Genomic DNA, 17,224 nt, shown 5'->3' on the forward strand with positions numbered 1-17,224 from the left:
CCTGGTCTGCGGAGTCGTTGCTGTGGAAATCGCCCTGGTCGGGGTGGTTGAGTGGATCCTGCACTGCAGCCCAGCTGTGGTAATATAAAGCAACAGATTGATTGTTCCACTCAGGATCAGACTTGAATCTCATGGTTAATTTGCAAATTGTTCAAATTCATGTGTCTATGCTGTTGGCATGTTAATAGTATGATAGTAAATCATTACAATGTAATGTAGCATCCTTTGTAACACAATTAATTCTGTGCAGTTGATTCAAAATTAGACAAATTCAACATGCCAGAACAAGATCCAGACCTTTATTATATACACAAATTTGATGCATTATTGGTAGTTGTTTTGATGTGGTACAAAAATAAGAAAACTTAACATTAAAACGATGTGAAAGAAGATTTTATAAGTTCATGTCTGCCAAAAAGACATAGTTACAGGATATAATACTAGTTAAGAGCATCTTTCTTCACTTTCCTCCTCTGCCTTTTAATGAAAATGATCTTTCTGTCTTTTGGTCATCGATACTGCAGCTCCTTCTGTAACCCTATCTGTCTGAATTACAGCCATAACATAGATTAGAATATAATTACACATCTGTGTCTGATAAACCTGATTCATAAGGCCCTCTAGTGATGCTGTCCCACCTCTGAGGGGCTTTAACACCAAATCTCATCACCGTTCGAAGGGCGGTACTACCATTAGCTTCTTGTCTATCTACATGATTAGCTGGGGGTGAACTAGCAGGCCTGTGATTTGTAGCAGAGTAATTTGCCTGCATTGAGATTTGGATGACCGCAGGGCAGCAGTGGCTAGTCAGTCATTAACTGCAGAACTACACATCACTTGTGACAGGTTAATTACTACTGGTTAGGATAGGTTACCAGCAGGGATGGGATTGTACCTTGTAATACCTGATCCCTTTTGGCACACGCTATGTGTTGGATGATTTGTCAAATCTCATACTTTCCACTGCGCTCAGAAAATTCATACTACAAGCCGGCAGGACAGAAATAAGTGAAATATTCTGTATACTGTATATGTACACATAAAATTATTTGTATGAACTAAAAGCAGCTTGTCTATTGTCTTTGCAGATCCTCCAATTCTGAACCCGGTCTTTCAGGATGTGCGTTCAAGGAACTATCAGACAGTGACCCTGAGATGTACGGTTCTGCGATCAAGCCCCCCGCGACTAACAGACATCCGTTGGCTTCGTAATGGTGAATTCATCCGAATGTTGATGCCAGACCTGAAAGAGACACCAGAAATGAAGTTTAAACTGGAACCCTCCAACAACGGCTCCTATGAATGTCGAATCAGTAATAGTGTAGGAACATCAGCGTGCACATTTAATGTCTCTGGTGAGTGATGATGAAATAAGCCGTTGATTATTCTCCATTTATGAAAAAAGTCTTTGTATAATTTTTTTTCAACAATATTTAGCCTTCTGCTTTACAACTGGGTTTTATTGTCAGATTTATTTTTTCCTTTTTTTTCTCCATCCTACAGCAAACCCTTACGATGCTGAGTTTTACTTTGATACACCCAACCCTGTGCGCATCCTGAAGGGAAACAACTACTCCTACAACCTACAGTGGACACAGAAAGAACCACAGGCCACAGACCGTATTATAGGATACTGGCTAAATATCCGAAAGGTAAAATATTTTTTTTTATATATACACACACCTACACACATTCAGACACACAATATCTCTCTCTACTCATACTGTAATTTATTCATGTGATCTAAAAAAGAACAACATGGAGTATAATGCCAAAAGCAGACACAGTGAATTAAGATATAGTTTTTATGTCAGTAAGCATAATTAATAGTTTAGGACATTGGTTTTAATTGGTGATTGGAGATCAAATGGTAGGCAGAAGTTAATATTAGAAAAGAGCAGGCAGAAAACCAACTGCGGCAATCCAAGCTGGGGTGAACCCAAGAAAGGTAACAGGTGATTGGATACAGAGGTCTTCCCAGGAATCACAGAAGGGGATGGTGGTAGGATACGGGCTGGGGATTGCTGCAGGCAGAAGGAATTATTTGCAAGAAACCATGACATAGAAAAAGACAGAGGTTGTTCTGCAAACTAAACACATACAAAGACATGCAGAGACAGAGAGAAAGCTGGCTAGCCACAGAGCAGCAGTAGCAGTGGAGGGCATGACATGAGGCAAACGCTGGTCACCTGTCTAAGTTTGTAAAAATCACCTTGAGTGGAAAGGTTCACTGCTTCTACAGACAAGAGCACATATACACACAAGTCTATATGTAGTGAATTTTGCATGCTAAGTCAAGATGGGGCTTTAAGGGCTTTGGAAGTGTCAAGCATGCGTAGTGAATCAATATAAACCTTCAGTGAAGAAACAAAACTGCTCTTCTCATGCTAAGAACCTATGTTCTTATTCATGCTTAAATAAGTAAGTAAAATAAATAGAAAGTAAAGACAGTAAATAGATTTATTACAAATAAACTATTTTAAAGGTCTTTGCCTATTCATTTCTCCAATTTCGCCTTCCTTGTCTCTTCAACCACAGAACAGCCATTAAATCCCCTTTAATATTAAACTTGCGTCTCTCAGTTGTTTCATAAGGGTGTCTCATTTTCACATGGCAAATGTAGTCAAACTTTACAGGATGAGACATCCTTTGCAGACACCTTTTATTTAAGCCAACTTCAACTTGAAGTCGGTCAACAATTTTCATATTTATTTTCGTGTTTTAGCTTGTACTCAAATGATTGAATTTGCATTGATATGACTTTATTTTCACCATATAAGGGGTGCTAAATTAGTCTCACACTCAAAACTAACCCCGTGAAAACATTAACTTACCCTGCACTGAATTTTGAATCACACAACAACTATATAAAGAGATTTAATATGCATTTATAAAATTTAAAAGACTTTGCTAAATCAAGATAACTAGAATTTTTGAGACCCTGTCAAGTTCCCCTGATCTGCCTTTTCTGCATCTCTTTGAGGAGCAGCTTCAGACCACCTTATGTTTTTGTGCATATGTATTATAGATTACTGGGTTTATGTCACAAGACAGGAAGATAATAGTGAATTATACACAACATACTGAGGTGTGTATAAATGTGTATGCAAGAGAGACACTCAAACAGTGAATGCAGGGTCTGTCAGCTTGCTTCTCTGTGGATGAATAGCTAATTCCCCTCCTACCTTGTGACTTGGCTGCTTACCTTATTAAGTAAGACTCTTAAGGGAAACAAGAAATGAGCACAGGTCTTGGATTGCATGCTGAACCTTTCTAAAGAATTTTACTGAACTTCTCCTTTATTCTCTTCTCTTGTTTTCTTCTCTCTCTCTGCAAACATATCTCTCTATTTCCCTCCCAGCTTCTCTTTTCCACTGTCTCTCTATTCTTGCTCTCACTTTCCATTTTACCGCTCTGAGGTACTAAATTCTAACTATGTACTTAATGACATTTACTGTTGGATGAACCGTTGCAAAATAGTGGTGATAAATAGTCGCTGCAAGTTGTTATGCTGACAGTGTTAAAATAATGATTTGCATTTAGTGGCAGTTTAGGGCTTCTTAAATGTTGTTAAACTTGAATTTAATTTCAGGGTTTTTACCCACGCACATGCTTTTATTTGAGTACTGGAGAGCAACAACAAAGAGAAAGGGATAAAAATAAGAATTAGAAAGAAAACAGAGTAGGGTAGGAAGTAAGTGCAAAAGAGAGAAATGTGATGCAAATTACAGAAAAACAGCAAATCTCAGAGGTCCTCTCAAGTATTAAATAGAGTACGAGAACATCCAAATGTAATACCATCTCAATTTCACAACCCATCTATTTCTGCAACTTTTTCCACAGCTCATCCTTTTAACACCTTGACACTCCATCTTTTTAGCACATGCAAAAAAGATGTAGGGGTCTCAGGGGAGACATGCAGACAGTGAGGGAAATGCAAGAAAACTCTGATCAGTTCATGCAGAGCGGTGCTCTTTGGTGCAGATCTGAACACATGGCTGCAAATTTGCTTTTGCTTGTATTTTAATCTTGTGTCAGTTCTTGAAGTGAGACAGTGCACATTTAGTACATTTTATGCCTATAAGCCCAGTAAATATTGTGTTTAACTGCCTTCAAATGTATATACCAATAACAGCAGAGTATCTACATTTCTGTGTGTATACCAGTCTGCATGGACTACGCCATGACTCACCAGCAAGCTGTGAAATCCCAGTTTACACTTTGTAATTTAGTTTCAACCTCACTGCAGGGGGTCTCTATGTGTAGGAATTAACAGCATTGACAGCCCCCCCTTCTTTCATCAAGATGTCCTTTAAATCTTAACAACACAGCCTTCATCCTGTACAGTTTATGGAATTGTAATGTTTCTCCCCTGTTTCTAAGCACACAGACACCGAGGAGACGACATGCTGCTGGCAAACATTCTTTTGTTTTTACTCCTCAATCACCTTCTCACACAACGCATCATGTGTATGCCATCAGCTGGCATCTGCCACTAGATTACATCGCCCTCCTTTTAGAACAAATAACAAAATTGAATGCAGTTGTTATTTTGCTGTGACAATATGAAACAATGCATTTCAAAGCAAACATGTAAACAAATATATTCAAAACAAACTCAGTCACAGAATCGATAAAACCAGATTCTGTAAATAGTGTATTATTTTCATCCCAGAAAAGGCTAGTGTACTAAAATGAAACAATTCTTCACTAGTCTAGCTTCCCCCCCCAAAAAAAAAGGGGGGGGGGGGGGGGGGGGGGGTATTTTATTCTATTTCTTTATTTATTTGTTATGGTGTTTCTTTTTCTTTTTTTTTTAATGTTTTTAAATGTGCATATAAATGTGCCTTAGATGAGATGAGTAAACACTTTTTATGGTTGTGCATTTGTATTGTTCTTTTGTCTCTGTTATTGTATTTTGTTTTTGTACAAAGGATGACCTCTTTTACTGCAAATCTTGGGTCTGGGCCTTAATGTCTGGCCCGTAAGTGACAATGTTGTAGGATCTCTGTGTAGCAGTCAATTGCACTGTGGGTACAACTGGCTGCAAAGTTCCTTTCTCTGATTGCCTTAACCTTATTAAGGTCAGGGTGCTGGATGCCCTCTCGTTTCAGCACAATGTCCAAAATAGCTCATCTCAGACACACAGATGATGCTTTTCCTTGTTTAACTTTATTCTTTTTTCCTTGTTTCTCTCCCACCTACACATACAGTGTTGCACTGATTCTACTGAAATCCAGTGAGATTGTCTTGTCTTGTTGTACCTGCATGTCTGTCAGCTCCTGTTGAAGCATTGAAAACCTGTTGGATTGCAGCTCTTGGTGGACCATGAGTGGCCTTGTTGCAGATGCTCACATATTGGCTATTTTGAAGGTCCATTTTTTGGTGCAGCTGGAATGCCAACCACCTGGTAATGATGTCCCCTACTCTCGACCTCTCGGAATTGTGAGACAGCTAGAATGTACCATTAGTCCGCAGCGGCAGGAAAATAATTAATATGTGATCTACATTTTTGCAACAAAGCTGACATATTTACTCAATCATATCTCATTACAGACAATTTATCGAAATATTGCCCACTGACGTATAAAACTCACACTTTCTGTCCTCAAAGTTACACGTAATTCATTGTTCATGTGCTTTTCTCCAGTGCATACTCAGGAGGGTATCAGTGGCCGTAACATCATGCAAATTACACTTTATTTAAAGAGATAAGATTTGAGGAAACTTAGAAATTCTGCTGCAGATTTATAGAACCTATTAGCACAAAACAGATGGTTAGGTGCAATTTACCAGAGAGCAGCAAAATAATATCTGGGAAAAAAAAAAAGAAAAGAAAGAAAAGGTGTTAGCTGAAAATAAATCAAAAACTTTGTGAAGGTTCGGAAACCACCAAGCTGCTCAGTAAACACCTCACAGGTTCTCCCTCCATTCCCTCATGAAAGTGAGGTGATTTATCTTTTATTTTTATTTTTTTTTTTTGCCTTGCTTCAATTTCACACATTTGAATGGTGCAATGCAAAGCTGTCACAACCTAAGGCCAGGTAAAATACGTCTTTACACAACTTCATTTTGCATTATATTAAATATTTGTCACACAGTCTTTGATTTGTATAACTGGTTTGAATCTGAAGTAAAGAAAAAATATAGGTCAAATAAAGAATGCTTCATGAACACTTAAACATTTACTCAGTCACTGCTGTGTGGACCACATGTAGGGCCAATTCTTGCACCGTTACAAAGTCATCTAATCTGTGGCTTTTCTTCATAAATCACACATTTGAGAGTAAGAGACAAAGGTAAAATACAACCAGCCGAGTCTCATTTTAAAAATCGTACAATAGATACGTTTTTTCGCATTCAAGCCTCAGAGGTTGTGACAGGGTGTTTCATTCCCCTTTGTTTTGTGTACAGAAGTATTCAGACGACATGATGCAAACCTATAATTTTGCAATATTAAAATTATGACAGGTTCATGAGATGAATATGAATGAGGCACTGAAATTGAACTGATTTTATCATTTTTGAGCAGACATGACAATTTCACATATTGCAAAATACTAGAAAATACTGGGTATGTAACAATTTTGTAATGCAGACAGATTTTCAAATTATTTTTCAATATAAAAAAAATGACAATTTCCACAAAACATCACCTCAGTTTCATTTCTAACCTTAAGCATGCACAGACATGTTACAGTGTGACAGTGGAGAGGAATATTCATGCAGTCTCACTAAAGAGTGTGCAATACTTTAATTGCTCTACAGTGTAAAATGTATAATTTCCACAGTAAAACCTCATGTTTTTAATGCCATGTAATGTAGTTATTACATGACTACATTTGCCATACATACAGTACACTTTGCATTACACAAAACTGGCAACAAAAGCAGTATTTGCCACTGTCAAGATGACCAGAAACACCTACGGACAAAGGAGTGGATTGGCTGGCTTCTTCTACGGCTGTACGTAGTGGTCCGCAGTCAGAGATAATTTTAGGAGTCACTCCAGAATGTGTGCATCATATAACACAAAATGAATATCAATCAACATTTGGCTTGAACCAACACTGATTGAAACATATTTGGCAATTTTGACTTAACTTACAATCTGTAACAGTGGTATCCCATCAACTGAGTAAATTTGTCACATATATTTGTGCAATGACATGAATGAGTTCCCTTTTCCTAAATTTCAATTTACAGGGGGCTGTGGCCCATGCCATATGACAATGGGTCCATCACATGACTAACACAGAAGGACCAACTGCTACCTGCATGCACAATCACACCAATAACCAGTTTAGAATTTCCAATAAATATTTTTAAACGTTTTGAATGTGAAGAACTCAAAGTACCAGAGGAAAACCCACACAGGCACAAGCAGGACATGGCTTCTGATGACATTTGAGCCGGAGACTTCTTACTGTGGCAAGTTACATACATACATACATACATAAAATATGTATATAGATAGATAAAGAAATAAAACACAAAGCCTAATAGCATAACTTACATACATTAAAATGATTTTGTGCTCCTGTACACCTCGGCTGTTTAAGTCACTTCTGCAATAAGATCTCACTTAAGTCTAGACATAGCTGCAGTCTCTTTAGATTTGCTCCATACTGTACAGATGAAAATGGGTATTGGATTTCCTGCCAGTCTGCATATGGAAATGTGTCATTATCTGCATCAAACAAAATCTAACTTTAAAAATGTCACATTTGGCAAGGTACCCAATATAAGTTTCTAACACCTGTATTTGAACAAATAAACAAATGGACGGAGTAGAAACTGATAACCAGCTAAAAAACCTCAAAGGAGCTGGAAGTTTTTCTGGAAGCAGAAACAGAGGACTTGTCATGTAATCAGTCAAAAGCTACAGTACATACTTACTCATAACATGTATTTTCTCATAAAACTCATAAAAGTTTTTTAAAAAGGCAAAAACTGTTTCTTGTTTTCGAATATGAGGAAATGTCAAATTTATCATTATCCATTATTCTTTTTTCCTTTAATGTGATACCCAAATTCAGAATTGCATTAAAACACATTTATGGGAACTTGGAACATTATGTGGGTTGATGCTTATTGTAACCACTGTTAGTTCTCATGTGTTTGCCTTCCTTTTTTTCCTGGTTTGTGGACATTAATGAAACAGATCCATTATACCCTTAGCAAAGCAGAAGTTTGCCTCTCATAGCAAACAAATTCAACTTTGTGTTGATCATTTGTACCTCACCTGTCAAATCTTCACCTAATAGCAACTTTCCATTAAATTCATATTCAGTCTCAAAGCCTCTGAAAGCTTTTTTTTCAATTTGTCTGTGTGGCCCTGGGGAATATTTGAGATTTTATTTTTTTATGTGTCAGAGCTTGTTGATCACATTCAGTACAGCTTTTTCTTTCATTTTTCACAAATGCAAAATTATATTTTCAGCAAATGGAATTAAAGGTTGTTATAAAAGAGGCATTCATTTTTATTCCATTTTCATGCATGCATCCACCCATTGAGTGCGCACGCTTATTCCCCAGTGCGGGGTAAGAGGGGGGCTGGAGCCTATCGCAGGTGCTATCAGACGAGAAACAGTGGAGATCGTGGACAGGTCGTCAGTGTATTTTCATGCATATAAATTTAGTACATTCAAAGATTAAAATTAGGCATATATGTTTATGTTTGGCGTGTAACCAAATAATACCTTTTAAAAAGATGACTATTTCAAGTATAAATGAATGACTTGTATTGCTTCTTTATTGTACTATCTATTTGTCTTTCCACTTCTCTTCTCCTGCACATTTATCCATCAATTCCCCATATCTAGCCATGGAGTTATGTCTTTTACGTCACAGAAGTTTTGCAGTTAGAAGCTGACCTGCCCTCACATGAAAACTGCACACAGACTCTTTCTCCACTCTGAGACTCTGTCACACACAGCCACACAAAACACTTCTGGGCAAACGCACATCCTATTATCATATATATGAGGGATTAAAAATATTCATGATGAATTAGAGTTGTACATTAAATCAAATATATGAATAATTTATGTACATTAGCAGTCTAACTATGCAGATACACTATTCATGCCATAACTAGAGCGCATAATTCTACAAACACAATGCACACTCACGGAATTTTTCATACTTGCACAACTAATGTCAGTAATTTGCTTTATTAGTCATAAAAGAGATCAGTTAACAGAGGATAATAGAAAAATTAACCTCACACGCCTTGTTATTTGAAGAGGACACCTCAGCTCATGCTGTCAATTCAAGTCTCTCCCACACACATTTCGCTCTGTTTCTGTGTCTTGTGACAGCACCCCCCCCCCCCCCCCCCCCCCCGCCACCCTCCTCCTCCTCTCCCCCTCTTCACACATCCTTTGTCTTGCTGTGGTTTCGATGACACTCTGATGGAGACATAATGGAAAACACTGTCTGGCTGAAATTCCTCAAAGCATATGTATGGCATAGACACACACATGCATCAACAGACACACACAAACATCAAGAGAGGAAGATGGACTTTCATATCACCCTTATCTTCCAACTTCTCTGCTTCTTAAAATGTGCCACTCCTGTCACTGTCTCTGTCTACGTCTTTCCTGCTGTTCCCCTTCCTCCTTGCATGTCACTTAGACATACGAACGCACACAGACACACACATTATGTCCACTGACCTGCCAACAGAAGCGCAGACATAGACAGGGAGACAGACTTTAACCTGCAGTTGGTGAAGTGATATTCCACTGAGTCACACTTCAGCACCTCATTGATCCATTGTGTGTTTCTAGGTCCTCATTGTGTATGGGCATGTGTGTGTTTGTTCATATTCTTACCCAGCCATTTATTTATGTAATCTGTCTTCCACCCACCGCAAAAAGGACCAAAGCTATTGTGTGTATAGGCCCTGTCCACTCATGAAGAAGGCACATTCCACATATTTCTTAAGCTTAGACTTATCAACTCATCTTTCTACTAATACACACACTATACATATTACATGAGCAAAGCTGCTCTTTTCTTTCATATTCAACATAATTATGCAGATGCCTTAAGAACAGTGTGTGAATGTTTATATGGCTTAATATGAGCATAAGTTGGTGTAAAAGGGCACAATTTATTTTACAATTTAGTATAACTGCTTTAATCTGAAATATAATATACTAAATGATTGTATAGTCAGTTGTGGGGGCAACATTGAAAATATGTGAGAGTTACTTAAACTAAAGCATATATTAGCTGTGAAACAAGTTCTTAGCAATTCAGGGAATCAATGAAAAAGGGACTCAGCAAATTTTACAACTTTATAAAACAATGCATTTTTAAAATTAAGTCTGTGACTTCCAGCCCTGTGGGTTGTGTCCCTCTGCAGAGATACTTTCAATGTAATCATGATATGAATTTGAGATGTACATTTAAAATGCTGCTAAAACAAAAATGAACATTAGATGGCACTGGTAGAGGTGAGGGCTGTATTATGGTTGGATGGAAGAAACTGAGCAGAAAGGATTGCAGAAACAACACCACAAGGAGGCGATTAAAACCTGTCACCTTGACCGTACACGAGGTCTAGGTCAGTGGTTCCCAACCTGGGATACGGAACCCACCAATGGTGTCCCCCTATGAGCACAGGGGTCCCCGAGGCTTTGACCATTCAGAGCCACTGTGATTTGTGTCCACACAAAGACAAGCTGAAATGTGTCCACTAACGTTAATTATCTGGACATTTTGTTCACATGGAACTGGCGTTTTGGGAGCCTGAAAACACAAACTTTTTAAACCAAATCCCAAAGTGAATTACTGAGGGTCACCAAAATCTGCTGTACATTATCTTAAAACATGTATCCTTAGACATCAATAAAAAAGAAAAACAAAGAAAAGCCACTTATAAAGCTACAACTTGTGCATCCAGTCAATTTTCGGCCTTTTTTTGGGGTTTAGTGAGATCATTGAGCAGGTGGAACTAGAGTAGTGGAGCACTTCATGTCTACCCTGGTAACCTTGACTTTTCTTGCAACATTTAATTAATAAAACATGTCTGAGAAACACCACAGAGTAGATGATTTGTCCCTATTAAAAAAAAAAAATAAAAAATAGGCTACATATGTTGTCTGATAGGAGAAAGGGCATGGAGGGGGCGGGGCCTCAAAGTTAGACATCTCGCCGTGAAGAACAAAAGTGATATAACTTCCACATAAAAACAATATATCTGAAACCAATATGGGCCATGTATGATACCAGTCCCATCCTGAACACAATTAACATGTCAATATTTGGGTTATGAATTGGCCACGCCCCCTGGCGACAAGTAAGTCATGGTTTGTACTTGGAAGATCCCACTTATCTGACGTTTTCGACACAACCAGGTCCAAACTGGGTCAGACAGCAGAAAACAAGTTGGTGATGATATCCCTGAAACTATTGCTCTACACTGCAGGCGAGACCGTGGCGCCATGGCGAACTTCGATAAGACGCCATGACATCATAAATCACTATAAATCCCTCAATTCTGATCCAATCCCCATCAGACTTGCAGCGGATTAAGTCAGGGTCCGGTCCCTGAACCGATTCCATATGCATCAATTCGGGACTAGCCCTAAGCCCCGCCCACTTCAACGGAAGTGCTTTTTTTCAGACGCAGGGGTCCATCTCCTCAGGAATAAAACGTGCACACTTGAAAGTACTTCACAACAGGTCAAACCCTTTCATGATACCACAATAAAAATCTCAAGCTCCTTCGCCAAACGTAACCATGGCGAATAGCGGTCCGACGCCATCAAACAGGAAGTACTTGTAACTGACCCATTGTACTGCTGATCTACACCAAACCTGGCAGGAGGAGCGCGGACCAGCCGAGAACTCAGCCACATTGACATATGCGTGGAAAAATTGCAATATGGCTCTATAGCGCCACCTACAAATATTTAATTGATCATATCTGCCCACTACATTGACTGATATGGCTGAAATCCAGTATATTGATAGAACTTGGAAGGATGTACAAAAAAGCCTCTTGGACCTATATGATAACTTCAACAGGAAGTCAGCCATTTTGAAAAAGTGTCATTTTTGGGGTCATTTTTGCATGTTTCTTTGCCTTGCATTTGAACGAACTCCTCCTACAGATTTTATCGTATTTACCTCAAACTCAGTCTGAACACTCCAGAGGCATGCGTGGTCAAAAGTTATTGAAAATTTTCTAATAGGAGGTGGCGTTCAGCGGCGGCGCCTCATCAAGTTTTGATGTTTCGCCAACAAGCACGGAATCTATTATTTCTGCAATACAACACTCATTCTGTACCAAACTGCATATTGTTTCATCTTCAGCTTCCATGCCGACCACATCTACAAGTCCTGATGTTGTCATCTGGACATTGCTCAACGCTGCATGGCGAGACCGTGGCGCCATGACAAGGTTGGATAAAGCGCCATGACATCATTAATCTGAGTATAAATCCCTCAATTTTCATCCAATCATATCACACTTACAGTGATTAATCAGAGGTCTGCTTCCTTAACAGATACTATGTAATTACTTCTGGTCTTGGCCTAAGCCCCGCCCCCTTGAAACAGGAAGTGCCTTTTCTCTGACAGCAGGGTTCCCTCTCGTCAGGGATTAACCTCACACACTCTACAGTGCTTCAGATCAGGTCAAACCCTTTCATGACACTACAGAGAAAAAACCTCAAGTTCCTTGCCTCAAGCAAAACATGGCGAAATGGCGTCCACCGCCATGAAACAGGAAGTACTTGTAACTGACCCAATGTACTCCTGATTCTCCACCAAACTTGGCAGGGAGGACAGTGGTCAGGCCTGGAACTGATTCAAATACACATATGCTGGTAATATGGCTCTATAGCGCCCCCTATCAATATTTAGTCTATCAGCTCCACCCACTGCTTTGAACGACATAGTAAAATGTGGCATATTTATATAACATGCCAGGACAAACAAAAAAGCCAGTTCATGTCCTGATGTTCTCAACACCATAGCCCTGGGAAAGGAAGTCCCCACCATTTTAACCCTTTATCCTCTGTATAACTAATTCTAACTCATTAATATCATCCTTCATGAACTCATGGTTGAAAATATGACTGACTTCTTACAGCATCATGATTTTAACTTTGGCTTTTGTCAAAGGACAGGACTCACCCAGAATACATTATTTATGGTGAGAATTTTACTAATGAAGCATAAAACCAAGCATGGTTTCAGCATGGTAGGGTAGGGGGTCAACAGATTTTTAGTATTTGCATGAACGGGGTCCATAAAGAAAATAGTTTGGGAAGTACCGGTCTAGGTGACCATTCAAAATGTAAAATCCATGCTAATTAGACACAAATATTGTACACATCTATTGTAGAAGCTGAAGCATCTGATCAGTCACATGATCAGCTAAATGTTTGCAGCATCAAAATCTGTTCCCTGGGAATCTTTATTCTTCCAAAGGTGGGTGCGGTAGAAAAAATTTGAGAGACATTGCATTAGAGGGATTAATTGTAAGGAAATGCACCAACTTTACACATTTGTGCTTGATCCTTATGTCCAAAATGCAGTTTGTTAAAAAGCTCCAGTTTGCACTTATTTCAAAGATTTCCCAAACACAAATACTAGCTTGTCAGTTCTTAGAGCAGACATGTAGGTGTTCAAGACCATTTAATGAAAACTCCAGCAAGACACATTTTTTGTGAGACAAAAAAATAAATGTGTAAGAGTGGAAGTTGACAAATTAGATTTTTATCTATTCTATTTAAGGAATTAGATCCTTAGAAAGTATCTAGATTAATACTTTACACATGTATCATAATAAATATGCTTAAATAATAAAAAAAAAAAGTGTTGTTTATCTTAAAAACAATTATTTAGTCTGTTTTGTTTTCAAGACCACCAACTGAGGGTGAAAAGTTGGAGCAACCGACATGGAACCAGCCAGAATGGCAGAGAGAAAAGGGGATTGAACAGCCATTAGTGGCACAGAGCCTGGTGAGGAAGGAAGGATTTCATTCCAAGCATGTTGCCAAGCGCACACTTGGAGGGCTTAGGTTGTGGCTGCCATGAGGAACTCACACAATCATTGGAGTCTCACCAGATACTTGGCAGTCCAAGCAAGACCTGCTTGGTTTTGTCAATAAACATGATCAGCTCAATCTGGATGATTTTGAATTTGTGTTGATGTATAGATATTAGGGATGGGCATTTCAGGTTCAAGACTAGTCAAGCCTTTCGCAATCGATTAGTCGATTAATCATGATGTCATTATGATGTTGTTTTTTTAACATTGTGTGGGCTTTAGAGTCCTTCATTGTTCAGCAGATACGTGAGAAAATGGGTCAGAGAGACATCGGGATTAAACATGTACTGGCTGGGTTTATGTTTATATCACATTTATTACAACCATATGTAACGTTTCCAATACTGCCCCCTGCTGACAGCAGCACATACCATAGTTCATCTGCTCCAAACAAGGCAGAAACAATTTATTATGTTCATTTGGTGTGAAACTCATTTCAAAAAGTTGCTTTAAAATATTGCAGTTTGACAGAGACACTTGACTTTGACCTTTGGTTAGTGCTGTGGAAAAGTCAATGATTACTGACCTTCAGGAAGATGAAGGTCGGTAAGATGAGATGAGTCGTCCGGATCACTGTCTGTGCATCAAGACACTTGACACCTGATGCTACGGCAAGCAGCCTTCTCCTCCATACTGCTATGGTATTGTAATACAGTACTACCAAGTAGTTCATGGCTTTTGAAAGACTTTTACCAATTTGATGTCGAACGCCTGAACTAAACCTCAGTTAACCTCAAAAAACAATCCGTTTTCAATCAATTTGGAGGAGCTGCATTTAACATAGAGCTTGTAGATTATGTATTTTATATGCCTACAGAAAAATCTTTTACTGCAATGAATCAATCAACAATGTTAAGTCATTTTCAGTACATCATGCAAAAATCTATATTCAGAAAATGACTAAATGTATCTGAACTTATTATGTGCACAAGCCTCCAATTGCTGACTATTTGAGGGTTTTTTACAGTAGACCTTTACCACAAACACACAACCACTCACACCTCTACACACACTCACACCTCTGCTTTATGAGTTACCTGATAATGGCATGCTGTGGGTGTACTAAGTTGTTATGGTGAAGTGGCTGACCTAATACATTAGATTGAGTTCACTGTCAGGTCTTTAAGTAGCTGGGATCAGAGGCAGACACACAGCTAATGGATCCTTCTCTCCGTGGGTGGAATAACATAGAAAAGCTTTATTAAATGTGAGGCTGACAGCAAAAAAGGCCCAACTAAAAAAAAAAAAAACAAAACCAAAAAAAAAAAACACACAATGAAATAAATAATTAAAAAAAGCGAGTCATCACCACTTGGACTTGCTTAACATAATAATCATTTTGCATTTTCATTCGTATGATGCATGTCCCATTTAATTAATTCAAGGCTGTTTATGTGAGGTTTTATGTGATGACTTTACAATGCTTGCTGAAAAATCATAAATGACCCAACAGAGATGGTTCAAGAAATATGTATTTAATTTCTACTACTCAAGTAATGGCTATTGAGTCTCTGTCATGGCATCACTGAGGGAAATCATATAACTTGCTGAGTGCACTAAAACTGGACCAGTATGTATTTTTTAGAGCAGAAATTGATGTGGGAGAGCTCCAAAGTAATGTTGCCTCTGGTGGCCTCAAAAGCATTTAATGAGTGAAACAGGACAGCTTTGTTTTGGATAAAAAATGAGACTGAAAACTTAATGCATTTCAAGACAAATTTTATGGAAGGCTTCTTGTATTTTGTTTGGCTAAATGCCCAGAAGTGCAGACTTTGTCCTCGTACCTGTTTCACTCAATTGAATATACAAAACAATGGTAAGGAAATGACTATATCTTTTCTCTACAAAACAAGGCAAAAGTTTGTTTTAGCATGTTTTACTTATATTTGAGGGTGCACAGTAGCCTGGGTTTCACTTTGTTCATCTGCTTAAAGTGTATTAGTGGCATAACTGACATTCCTAAAAAAGCAATTGGAAACAGGCCTGGAATCAAAGCCTTCCAGACGAACGACAGACTTAACCAGCTGTTAATTACTCTACAATTATCTGTGATCAGTGCTGTAAGCAGGCATGTTTAGTTTACTTATTTATTTTCCAGTCAACATTAAAAAGAGACACTTTTTAATCCTATTTGATGTGCATCATTTACTCAGCTTGTGGACTAGATGAAAGTTTTTTGGGTGTTTTTGTTGTTTGTTGTTTTTTATCTTAACATGGCAATGGTGTGGCTTTCGATGTATACATTATTATTATCTAGTATTTGCTAGCAACTTTGGTTAAGTTATTTGTGCATAGGTGTGAGAAGCAGTGATTGCTTAAAGTATAAATGTCAGTGTAAGTCATTAAAGCAGCTCTGATTGAGTCACACACATGCCATACTATTTTAAAAAAGAATTCTGTGTGTTATACCTCTCTTGTCAGTTTATCTAAATTAATAGCACAAGTCAAGCCCAAGACATTGTGTAAGGTTGTGCAAATACTACTAGCCCAATTTTTAATTAAAATAACCATACAAGAGTAGTCTTGCATGTCATTCTAATAAGACATGACTTTTACTCATACCGGACAGGCTGCTTAAAACTGGGGCCACATACTGTATGTGTATATATATATATATATATATATATATATATATATATATATATATATATATATATATATATACACAGTGATGAAATATAACAAAAAGAGAAAATGGGCACAGGAAGAAGTGTGCCTAAAAGACACTTGTAATGTACTATTTTTACCATTTTGTTTAGAATCATGGATATATGACCTATCATATCCTGAATCTTTGCTGCTTGTTTGTGTGTGTTTAACTACATGATTGCAGAACAAGCAGAATCTGCTGTCAAAGCAGATAGACCTGAGAGGTAAGGAGCCAGAAAAAGGTGTGCTGATGTCCTACACAATATCAGACCTGAGAATCCCACTGTCCTACGAGGTGCGGCTGGCCCCCATCACCACCTACAGCACTGGCGACTATGTCACCCGAATTATCCAGTACTCAGAGCGTGAGTGTCTTTTAAAGCCTTCACTGCTTATCTCAACACAAAACTGTTCATTATAATACTTTATACGCATATGTACAGATAAATTAATGGGTTGTTCTGCAAATCCAAGAAGTAATCAATGTTATTGTAATTT

At 38.2% G+C, this 17,224-nt stretch overlaps 1 protein-coding gene across 5 annotated transcripts in view; it reads left to right on the top strand.

Moving 5' to 3' along the window:
- Window positions 1–17,224, top strand: part of LOC121640410 (MAM domain-containing glycosylphosphatidylinositol anchor protein 1) — a 322,158-nt gene that overhangs the window by 153,065 nt on the left and 151,869 nt on the right. For all 5 annotated transcript variants that reach the window (XM_041986155.1, XM_041986145.1, XM_041986128.1 and 2 more), the window contains 3 exons: window positions 1,089–1,355; window positions 1,504–1,652; window positions 16,911–17,091. In XM_041986155.1, coding sequence (XP_041842089.1) covers window positions 1,089–1,355; window positions 1,504–1,652; window positions 16,911–17,091 — 597 coding nt within the window. The remainder of the gene's footprint in view (window positions 1–1,088; window positions 1,356–1,503; window positions 1,653–16,910; window positions 17,092–17,224) is intronic.

Source organism: Melanotaenia boesemani, chromosome 1 (assembly GCF_017639745.1).
Source record: "Melanotaenia boesemani isolate fMelBoe1 chromosome 1, fMelBoe1.pri, whole genome shotgun sequence".
Lineage (NCBI taxonomy): Eukaryota > Metazoa > Chordata > Actinopteri > Atheriniformes > Melanotaeniidae > Melanotaenia > Melanotaenia boesemani.